Source organism: Malaya genurostris, chromosome 1, assembly GCF_030247185.1.
Source record: "Malaya genurostris strain Urasoe2022 chromosome 1, Malgen_1.1, whole genome shotgun sequence".
In the NCBI taxonomy this organism is placed as follows: Eukaryota; Metazoa; Arthropoda; class Insecta; order Diptera; family Culicidae; genus Malaya; species Malaya genurostris.
Genome location: NC_080570.1, coordinates 27,606,221 through 27,618,337, shown reverse-complemented (window position 1 = coordinate 27,618,337; position 12,117 = coordinate 27,606,221). Strand labels below are relative to the sequence as shown.

Below are 12,117 nucleotides of genomic sequence, written 5' to 3'. Positions count from 1 at the left end.
TCAACTTTTATCCGAATTGGAAATCGTGATCCTAAAGCATGGGTTGGCAAGTATAGTCAATGAGGCTCTTATTTCTAAGAATTTTAATAAAACACCACCAACTGTTTAGATTTCACAGATGTAATAACTTTAACTTTCACTGAAACTTAGTGCGAGTACCGATAAGTGAACTTGTCTCCTCGAATGCTTTCGATATAATCGAAATCAAATAAATGTTTTGTGAGATATTCTTGTAACGGCAATGGATAATTCAGATTCAAAGAAACGCAATCCAATCCTTTTGATCTACAATGTAATTCCGTTCAGTACAATTCTTAGTCAATCAAAACAATTTAATTACAATTAAATGAAGAAAGTCGATTTAGACTTATGTAGAGTTTGAAGCAAAACCTTCTCATTCTTTCTTAGATTTCTTATCTTGTATGGGTTTTTTCTTCCCAAAATGTCTCCTCACAAGTAAATAATAACAGAAGGCCACCAACAGAACCACTCCAATCATGTCTAAGCCATAGATCTGGAACACATTCATATCAAGCGCCGGAGAACGAAGATAGCTGAGTCCTTTATTTTCCAGTACTTTTTCTATCCAGAATATCGCCCTATCCAACGGGTGCTCCGGTTGACCTTTGAAGTGGTACGAGCGTTTCTTCATTTTTTCGTAGTAGCTAAAAATGGTGAAAAGTTAGTCGAAAGTCAGTTCATTACAAACGACACTCACCTGGGTTCCTGTAAAATTCGAACAATACACTCCCGAAGATTAGTTTCGTTGATTTCGGTTAGAGGCAAACTCAGACCAACTCCCGCCTTAACAAGTTTTTCCGCATTGCTGAACTGATCGACAAAAAGCGGTAGGGCCACCACCGGAACTCCATGCCAGGACGCTTCCTGTAAACTTAACAAACCTCCATGGCTGATTAGAAGTTTTGTCCTCTGGTTGGACAGAATTGCCGACTGCGGAACCCATTTCAGGGGGAGAACGTTCGCAGGAAATACGTCTAGTTTTTCCGGATTTCCATGTTTCCAAATGAATCCGTAGTCGGGCATACTGCGGAACACGTTGAATATGTCTCTGTTCAGTTGCTCTCCCAACATACCGCTGTCGATGTTGGTTCCGAAACTGAGCAGTATAACACCTTTAATGGCCCGGGCAATGAACTGCTTAATGATGGGTGGAACTTCCTCCCGGCGGGACACGTGTAATCCTCCCACTGGGATCACGTTCGGTGGCAAGGCCCGAAAGTGTTCCATGCTGAAATCGCTGTTGACCAGTATCACATCGGAGCGCTTTTCAATGTGTCCAACTGAGGCCGTCTGCTCACCGAAAAGTCGTTTCGACCGTCGGTCTTCATTGGCCAAGTAAACGCAATTGCGATAGAAGATATCGAAGCCCCAGTACAGGGTGTTCTTAACCCGTTCGATGAAATCCATCTGAGGGCCATACGTCGATGCATAGTGGGGCATGTGAGTGGTTCGTAGCGGAGCGTCCGCCATGGTGATAACGTGAGGAGGGATGTTGAAGGCAGAAACGGACACCAGCGGAGGGTTGTCAAAGTAATCAACGAATCCGAGCAAAAATTGTCCCATCGTAAGATCGTGAATCACCAAATCAAACTTGAACGTTTTGGGATACGCGAGCAACCGGTGGACGGTGTCATCCTTTGCCAGAATCCGGCTGCCGGTATTGTAGTAATCATACATAGCTTTGATGTTTTTTAGTGGACTACGTAGATTCGAGAAGTCCCAGTCCTGGGAAAGCTCTGCCATCACTTTCTTCATGAAATCTTTCACCACCAGAAAAGTCTTACCGGGTATCGATGTTTCCTCTTGGAAGGAGATAATTGTAAGATTGTGTCCATTCTCGTAGAGCCGATCGAAAATTTGCTTGTTCCAGATATGATGACTTTTGGAATCCAGTGATTGAAGGAACAGAATGTTGTCTGTCGCGACCGTTCGGAACAACACTGACAGTACTAGCTGGACAGTACAGAATGCAAACATTTTGAATGCCATCTTCGCTACCGAGTTGATTGAACGACTACCGTAACGTTTACGTAACCTTTGTGGGGCAGTCAAGCGCGTTAGCCGTTGGCCGGTTATCTTTGAATTGGAAATTATGCTGATAAAAGTTTTGATATACTTATCATCACTTTGACGATAAGTTGTTTAACCTAGCTATTTCGTGTTTGTTTACTTTCTAGCACTTGTGTCGAATTCATTCAAAGGTAAACACAAACCGACAACGTCCTCGGTGGTCCTGTCTGTATCCTTCTGGACACACCATTTTCGTGGGGCGATAGGCGGGTTTGTACAGGAAACTGCCCCGAGCGGACAGAAGCGATGGTCCAAATTGAATCTGCGCCGGTATCTGCTGTGTGGTCGGTTCCTCGCAGCTCAGTGAGTTGAAACAAAGCTCCCGGCAGGTTAGCAGTGCCTCCGTTAAGTCACAGCAGGAATATTTCCACTCACAGTAATCTTTGATTGCCGTTCGTAAATTACGCACCGGGTCTACATTTTCATCGCTTCCAGTAGTCGAGATGCTGCCAATAGAAATCACAAGAATGAACACCGAATGTGTGATCTTCATATGGCTGTTCTGGCTGAACTGAGCACCGCTGAGTGGCGAACTTAAGCATGAAGTTTCATTATCAATTAAAATTCTAGAAATGTGCGTCATTCTAGAGATGATTCCATTTTGCACACGAGGAAAGCGTCTGAAATATACTAGTTGGAATACAATTGAACCGGTTACCACTGACTTGAGAGTGATTGAGATCACTTTTAATTGGTTCAATGTGCTCCAACGTGGAAAACATGTTGTGAACTGGGTTAGGTGATGATATAATCGAATGAAACCTTGAAAAAACATTTTCAAACTATTATTCGGTATCAAGTAGTCGATGGCATAAATATTAAATGTATAATTGATGGACAAATATAGGATTCATACACCTAAATTCCTTATTACTAAAAGCAAAATTTAACAAACTTTAGAAAACTCAGATAATTACAGTAGGATCTTCCATAGAAACTTGTAAAATATTTGATAAGAATATGACACTTAAAGATGATGTCCAAAACATTCAATATAACATAGTCAACCTACTAGCATTGCAGAGACCTGCAATCTAGTTATCCTTGAAAACCCATTTTGAGCTTTCCGATTACTTTCACTAGTGTCGTTTTCGCTTGATGCCAAACCTACTCCAGTTTCCACTCTAACTGCTGTCAAACCGTTTGTTTGAAGCTAGTTCGAGCCTAGCCGTTGTTGAAATGAAAATCGAGTCAGTTTCGAACCTGGTTTTGTTATCAGATTTGCTCAAACCCTCTTTGTTAAGCGCGAAATCAACACAGTTTCGTGAAAAGTGTTTATTTGATGAAACTACCCTAGGTCAGTTTCAGTTTTCTCAAGCGAAAACGACATAAGGTATCCAAAAACTCTTTGATAGTGATATATGATGAAATCCAGCCTTCACCACATACAAAAAAAGGCGGGTGAGTAATGTCACAGACATAACTGGAGGATGGGAATATGAATAAAAATGAGAATCGTTCGTATTAGTTGAATGTGTGAACTTCGCTTCCAATTAACTTATTTGCACAACTTTTTTTTTCTACCACCCAATTAAATAACGCGGAGCAAATGAGAGTAAAAAAACTCTTTTAATCCACCTAGTGGTGTAATGATGCCTTTCTCATATAATTTTCCAAAAATATCACTAGAAAATTCTGTACAAAATTTTTTGTTTCAATCTTGAATAAAATAAGAAACTTTTTCTGGGTATAAATTAACATGACTATTTCAATTTGTAAACAGTTATGTCAAGTTTATAAGAGTTTTTTCTTTATTTTGCATCGTCGCGCCAAATGATTAAACACACTTTACCGTATAGATCTGGAACCAGAAGTCGGACCCGGATGAAATCCAACAGCAACCTATGAGACAGTAGGAACTTTTATTTGAGCCTAAGTTTGTGGAAATCGATCAGATTTTCTCTGAGAAAATTGAGTGAGTCTCGTTCTAGAGTTTTTGTCCTCTATTTCCGGTAATTCTGGAACCGGAAAATTGGAGCCAGTATAGCCGAAGTCGGTTGGTTTGGTAAGTAACCAATATAACCTACAAATCGAATCTGTTTTGAGTCAAATCTAGAAGAATTTGGCCCTTTTTTGCATCGTCGCTCTAAATGACGGTGTGCAATTTTAAACATACTTTACCCTGTGAAAGCATGATGAAATTCGATAGCAACCTATGGGATATACACAGACATTCTTCAGCTCGACGAACTGTGTCGAATGAAATAGAACACTTAGCCCTCCGGGCCAATTTTCACTAATCAATTTTTCAAGTAATTGCATAAACTTCCTATATGAGAAAGGCAATCAGTGTACTTTCATAGAAAAGCATCGTTATCATGATAACACTATCAAATAGGTACAAATTGAAGACAAAATTTACAAATTTACATTTTTTTCACCTGAAAAATATAGATTTAAATGTGGCCCTGCACGCTATACAAAATTGAACAAAGCACGCTGCGAACGGAGCAAAGCCACACGTACCGATGCGTACCAGTTTTGCATCGTCATTTTGAATGACCATTTGAATGTTTTGACACTCATCGCCCCATAATTTCGGAACCGGAAGTCGGATCTGGATGAAATTGCATAGAATATTTAAAGACAATGGGAGCTTCAACTTGAATCATGGTTCGTGAAAATCGGTTCAACCGTTGCTGAGAAATCAAAGTAAGTTCCGTTATTTGAGCTTTTCTACACTATTGCCAGTGCGTTCGAAATCGAAAACCGGGCACCAGTAGTCCCAAAGTAGTTTGATATATTCACTAACTAAAAATATCCGCCAACTATACGAATTTAGCAGCAAGTTTTATAAAAATGTGCACCTCGTTTCGACATCGCTTGTGAAAAAATACTCATGAAATTGGGAATTTCCACCAATCGCACTGTAATACCGGAACCGGGAGTCGGGACTTTTTGGCGACTTAGTTTGTGAAAATAGGTTAAGAAATTTCCAAGAAAATTTTTAATAAATTTGCACATATTTCCTTGTAATTTCCGAACCGAAAGTCAGATCCAAATGAAATTTAAGAAAATCGTATCACATTTTATTTGAATCTAAGTTCAGCCATCTCTGAGAAGCGCTCTACAAGTTGAAACAGTTTTTAGCCTAATTGAAACGAAATTTTTCCTTTATGGCTTCGCCGCTTTAGGTAGCGGTATGAAATGTTCAACATTAATGTTTGAAATGAAAGATAGTAGATGAAAATTTGAAACTTTATTCGGGATTATAACACCTTCAACTTAAAACTAAGTTCAAGAAAATCGGCCAAACCACCTCTGAGAAAATTTGAAGTATTTAAACTCTATTTTCGATGCTTCCGGAATCGGAAACCAGGACAGCCGGAATCAGTTTAATAGGCCGTCTACTAACAATGACTAAGGGTAGGAATGGTTTCGAGCCCAGTTTAGAATTTTTCCACACGATGCAGTCCAATGCTGGCTTTATTCGTATTCGTTTGGTTCGAATTTTGCACACCGAATGTTGGATTATCACGAATTCTCCTGGTTTCGACTGTAATTGGCTAGCAAGCGCATTCGGCTAATGTGTGCATCCATGGTTCAGTCGATTAACTGTCGTATTTCGCAATCCATTAATCTCGGTTCAAGCCGCGGCGGTCGCTGTCGGCAACAATTTTTTCGTCGTGAACACGACTTACTTTACTATGGGGCACTGTAGCAAAATTTTCCCTGTACAAGAATGGGTAGAATTGAATTTTTTCGTAGAAGATTGACTGGAACTCTATTTCCTCCACTGATTTCCAATTACCGGTACCGGATGTTCCGAAAGTAGCAGATCAACATCATAATCCATTGTCCTTCCATTGAAAAAAGTAGAATGGAAAATATTCAGCATGTAAAACAGCAATTTTTCACGTAATTATGATGTCACTATTTTTTCTTAATGTTATCAGCTCCAAAACTATCCGCCGCGTTTATTCGTACTGCTTTCATACAACTAAAAATGTCATCATAAATTGATAAAGAAATGTTCGAATTAGTGAAGCATAAAGTATGTTTCATGAACGGAAAAGTGAGAAAAAATGATAAACTGATTGTAAAAAATCTCACTTTTAAAAATTGCATCAGGCTCCAGTAGTAAGACGTATGTTGTTTATGACAAAAAAAAACAAACGGCAAATGTTTACTTTTTTAATTGCCAGAAACGAGTGCCGCCCAACAGTGCAAACAAGTTTAGCTCTCCTTCCAGATACTATAAATTTTGCAGCAAGTACATAATTACAGTTATGTTTCGGGGTTCGTGCGCAGCAAATATTACACCTACGCAGAAACCTGGAATATACCATGAGTTGTTGATTTGTTCATTTAGTTTTGGACTACGTCTTAATTTCCCACACTACAAAAGAATCAGTCTCAATTAGCGTTTGTCTTAGACCTATTAGTTCAATTATTATGCTCCAATCGGGATATCAGTTGTTTCCACTGTTCAGTCATTTTGGTTTTATGAGTTGTAATAAGATCAAATAAAAAAAATTGAATTGTTTCATTGAATGAAAAAATCTACCGTTTCGAGTTATTATAACTTTCCTTTCATCAAATAAGGAACATTACAGACAAGAATAGAACCAGAAGCAGAAACTGAAACAGTAACCAAAACAACAACAGAAATAGAAACTAAAACTTTAACTACTAAAACAGTTGCAACAGCTGCAAAAACAGCAAAAGCAATAGAATCCGAAACATAAACAATAACAGAAACAGAAGCAGAAGCAGAAGCAGAAGCAGAAGCAGAAGCAGAAGCAGAAGCAGAAGCAGAAGCAGAAGCAGAAGCAGAAGCAGAAGCAGAAGCAGAAGCAAAAGCAGAAGCAGAAGCAGAAGCAGAAGCAGAAGCAGAAGCAGAAGCAGAAGCAGAAGCAGAAGCAGAAGCAGAAGCAGAAGCAGAAGCAGAAGCAGAAGCAGAAGCAGAAGCAGAAGCAGAAGCAGAAGCAGAAGCAGAAGCAGAAGCAGAAGCAGAAGCAGAAGCAGAAGCAGAAGCAGAAGCAGAAGCAGAAGCAGAAGCAGAAGCAGAAGCAGAAGCAGAAGCAGAAGCAGAAGCAGAAGCAGAAGCAGAAGCAGAAGCAGAAGCAGAAGCAGAAGCAGAAGCAGAAGCAGAAGCAGAAGCAGAAGCAGAAGCAGAAGCAGAAGCAGAAGCAGAAGCAGAAGCAGAAGCAGAAGCAGAAGCAGAAGCAGAAGCAGAAGCAGAAGCAGAAGCAGAAGCAGAAGCAGAAGCAGAAGCAGAAGCAGAAGCAGAAGCAGAAGCAGAAGCAGAAGCAGAAGCAGAAGCAGAAGCAGAAGCAGAAGCAGAAGCAGAAGCAGAAGCAGAAGCAGAAGCAGAAACCGAAGTAATTTGTTCAAGCGAAGCCCTCCATTTGTGTTAATGGACCTCAAGGAACGCCTCTAAAAGCGTTTACTTCCACTTCTAAGATCACGTAGTGGTCCTACGCTACTCTAGCTGGATTTGGCCTCGTGCCATTACTCGAAAAATGTTTTGGAGTGGTGCAAGGCTGAACGACTTCAATCCCCCGAAAGCACCGGAACGACGGCCAATTGAGGAATTATGAAGCAGGTGTTTTTGGAGCATCATGAGAAAATAAAATCGAAAAAGATAAAAAGAAAAATTGGATCTCTACGCAAAAAAAAGGTTGGTCTAAACAACGCACAAGACTTAAAGAGTAGTGTTAAGAAGAAGGCTCGTGCATTTATGGATATGGTATTGAAATTGAATAAAGCGAACATGAAAAAAGGAAATAATATCTTTAAATTTGAGCCCCTAAAAGTTTGGAAATGATTGAATGGGAGAATTTTGCCGAATTATTATGCAATTTGTTTCCGTACACGTTTCAGAACCAGAACCTGATTTTCGGACCAGAATATTGTTATTAACTTGATTATTATTATTATTATTATTATTATTATTATTATTATTATTATTATTATTATTATTATTATTATTATTATTATTATTATTATTATTATTATTATTATTATTATTATTATTATTATTATTATTATTATTATTATTATTATTATTATTATTATTATTATTATTATTATTATTATTATTATTATTATTATTATTATTATTATTATTATTATTATTATTATTATTATTATTATTATTACTAACCCAGGAAATCATGTCATTGACGCCTTCTGAGAAAAACCTTATGCCACGAATTAAACATTTCACTGAAACCAGAACAAATTGTCTAAGAACCTAATCTCAAACACATTTCACAAATATGGACCGGGACTTTTTAGACTGGTATTAGATAAAAACCGAGTAATATTTCTCCGGAGCCCCGTAGTCCGTTGCTGGCTATCGTCGCCATCAGATAACTGAAAGCCCTTCGTCTTTCGGTCGGCATTGGTGTTCTCGTCCCGTCGTAATCAAAGTGTCAACAATTCGTTTATCATATTTCAATGAGACAAAAACGGTACAAATTTTACCGTCGCCACTGCTGCTTGTAGTTTCTTCATTTGTAAGAGTCGCAGTTTGTCAGTGAAACCAGTCGGAACCACTCGAACGGATCGCTTCCGAGCGGAATAAACGAGGATAATTTTGTTTTTTTTCTGGTTTTTCTGGTCACGAAGAACAGTTTCTGGAATTTTATTTGGAGATTAAAAATGTAGCACCGTAAGTATCCTGTTGCTGGTGGTTGCTGGTAGCATGAATTTCAAACCCCTTTTGAATTTTATCCCAGATGAAGTACCAGCAGTGCGTAATTGATCTCGCAATCGTAACAGTTACGATTCCATCACTAGTCGTTGTAGCGCTGCTGTTGGAGTATACGATGAACCAAACCGAATGGTCAGATCAACTGAATTCCCAGATCATTGTGCTGTGTCTGGCGGTGGCCTTTTTTGTGATCTGCATCATGATTACGCTGTACCTCACGCACCGAGTTGGAACCTGCATGTGGACCGGTCCGATGCCCATCGATCAGCTGTCAATTTATACCGTTGAGCAATGTTTGCAAAGTGGACCACCACCGGACTACGATACAACCCTATTGGAACCGCCATCCTACGAAAAGTTGGACAAATATCTGCTTGCCATTGACGAGCTACCTCCGTCGTACGCAGAATCGGTGGCGTCCTTGGAGGGAGCTCATATCTGATAAGAAAAAACGATTCGAATGCGGCATTTGGTGCAAAGTCTCGAAGTCGTATGCAAATCAGTGACGTTAGGTGAGCTCTAGCGAAGAAATAAACGAGATTGTTTACGCATTGCTAGTGGTTTGAATCTGTTTTATATTGACTCAAGATAACAACCACCTGAAAGACGTTGCTTAGTGGCTTGGCGGCTATCGAAACTGAAACTTGACCGTATTCTCGTTGAAGGTCTAATGCTTCATATGTTATAGTGTTGGACAGTCACAAGCTGTTTACTGCATCGCTTCCAGTGAAATTTGATACAGATGTAAGGAATCGTTCTGGAATTTATGATAAAATTTTGAGTATCACGAAATAACTATGAATAAATAACGCTCCATATGTAGTTCTGCGGTAGGGACAATCTTTACTCCATTGTTCCGCCTTATTGACTGTAACCGCGTAATGACGCAGTATTTACAAAGAACCTTTTCATTCAGTTTCCATCAGTGTTGATTCCATTTTCATCGTGTGCAGTCCCGAGTTGACATTGCAATGCAAAGCGTCTGGTCTGGTCTAACAAGCCAGTTGTCGTATATTCGAGTCCTGAGCTGGAAGGATGTCAGTAGGTCCGGTAGCACCAACCATGCAATGATACGCTATGAATAGCCTGTGAAGTCTGTTGAAACAGAAGGTCATATTCCACAAAAGCAGAATGGAATACCAATGCTTTGCTTTGCGTGTTCAGGAGGACGGTCACGATTAGATGTGAATTGCAAACAAAGATCGAAATTATAACAAATTTTACTATCATATCTTGTCTTGATGTTTCTGTACTGCCGCTTCGATGCTTGATATTTTCTTAATATCTCATCAAAAAAAATCAAGAAATAGTAAGGAGCGTATCGAAAATAAGCTATCCACAAATTTTTCTTTCAAATTATGATAAAAAACGGTATTTTATTCAAACTAAAAATTGATCCTCTATTGTACAAGGTAAAACTTTAGCATAATGAAAACCGGATGAAATTTAAGTTATTCCTTCACGAATTTATTTTCGAACTTTTTATCGAACGCTCTTCATCAAGTTCCGGACAAATGTTGCATCGCATTTTTGGACGCTTGAGCCCAAATTTTTTTGAACTCCTGCATGTTCTCAGCTGCCTTACCAGTCTTCTTGAAAACCCTCTTCACGATTACCCAGTAACGTTAGATGGGTCGAAGCTGACGGCAATTTGGTGGATTGATATTTTTCTCAACGAAATTTATACCCTTTTCCGCAAGCCAATTGAGAGTGGTTTTCGCATAGTGAGCCGACGCTAAATCCAGCCAAAACAGTGGAGGGGTACTATGCTTCTTATATAAAGGCAGCAATCTCTTCTCAAGACGTAGTTCCGGTAGTGTAAAAAATGATTGATTCTAACCACAGGAACATATTGCTTGCCATACTAGTATCTTTCGACCGAATTTCTCTACTTGAATCGACTTGTCCTCATCGCTCACATCCTCCCCAATGACGACAGTAAAGTATTGTGCACCTGAAAGAGCCTTTGAGTCCTCCTTTACATAAGTCTCATCGTCCATCAAAACGCATGCATCCGGACACTGCAAAAGACGCGAATACAATTTCCGGGCCCATGTTGCTGCTCGCTTCTTTTGTTCCACTTTGTTTTGAGATTTTCTACTTCTTGTAGGTTTTCATGTGATTCGCCTCTTCATACGCTGGATCATTTCAATACTCGTTCCTGCTTTATTGTCAAATCACGTATTCACATTGATTTGTTCTTCATGATTAGAGATACCACTTTCTGGTCCAGTTGCGGGTTGGAAGAATCGGGTTTTCTGCCTCTTCCTGGTAGCTCATCCAAAGAATAGTGTTCCCCAAAGTTATTATTGATGGTTTTAACACTGGCATGATTAATTCCAAACCGTTTCGCCAATGGTCGCATAGTAATTTCCTTCTCACTTAGCCATGTGTCCAGAACCTTAATTTTCACATTCTTTTCAATAAGCGACATTTTAAAAACGCAGAATTTCAACCGCACAAACAAGTAAACAAACGAAAGCTGACAGTCAAACGCACAGCATACTGTGATCTGAGCATAAAACACCATCACAAATACATGCGTACAACACAAATGTATGTGGATAGCTTATTTTCGATACACTCGTTACAATATCTGTTTAGCATCAAAATTAGTTATTATATATTTTGTAGCGGTCGCAGGTTTCAGGAATATGGTAAAAGTTTCAAAAGTTTAAAGAAGTACACAAAAAAGGATAGTTATTGGTAAAAATGCCAAAATGCACTAACTATTATTGTATTTATTATTGTATTTATTTACCACACAATATAATTTAGGGCTCACAAAACACACAAAATATCAGAAGAATGAAAGAACGGTTCAACAGAGCTAGTTCCTTTGAAAGAATTATAAAGCTCTGAATGGTTCTTTGAAATTAACGGTTTTTCCCAGCGCACCATTATGAATCTGAAAGCATAGAAGTGATGTTATGTACCTGACATTATCCGCAGTTCTATTTTGACGTGAATACGACTTACTTTACTATGGGGCGCCTTTTCAAAATTTACCCTCTGAGAGAGTGATAAGTTTTTGATCGTGAATATCTCTTGTTATATCTAAAGTGGCCCTTATTCTGCGAGTCGAGTGAGGTGAGATAAGTCGAGTCACCCGAGTCACGCGATTCTGACAGTCGAATGAAGTGACAAAAGTCACCAGGATGAACTTCGATGAACTCTCACCGTATTCTTGCAGTCGAATCTGTATGACAAGAGTCACTACGCAGTGAGTTTCAAAGTCGGTACCGGTAAAGCAAGTGACAGGAGGAATATTAATCGAAAAATCTTAGATATTTTCAAACCTTTGAATTTTTTAACATGGTTTGATGTTGTTATTAAACAACAAAATTAATTGTATCTATTATGTT

General features: G+C 39.0%; 2 protein-coding genes across 2 annotated transcripts; one reads left to right on the top strand and one right to left on the bottom strand.

The window, feature by feature from the left end:
- Positions 1-275: 275 nt before the first annotated feature.
- On the bottom strand, positions 276-2,846 carry LOC131435668 (UDP-glycosyltransferase UGT5-like). Its single transcript, XM_058603796.1, has 2 exons — positions 719-2,846; positions 276-665 (listed from the first exon to the last, which is right to left on the bottom strand). Exons 1-2 carry the CDS (start codon positions 2,008-2,010, stop codon positions 395-397), a joined length of 1,563 nt encoding a protein of 520 aa, XP_058459779.1. The 5' UTR covers positions 2,011-2,846; the 3' UTR covers positions 276-394.
- Positions 2,847-8,381: 5,535 nt separating this feature from the next.
- Positions 8,382-9,303, top strand: LOC131435672 (uncharacterized). The gene is made up of 2 exons (XM_058603812.1): positions 8,382-8,710; positions 8,778-9,303. Exon 2 carries the CDS (start codon positions 8,778-8,780, stop codon positions 9,192-9,194), a length of 417 nt encoding a protein of 138 aa, XP_058459795.1. The 5' UTR covers positions 8,382-8,710; the 3' UTR covers positions 9,195-9,303.
- The last annotated feature ends 2,814 nt before the right edge of the window (positions 9,304-12,117 follow it).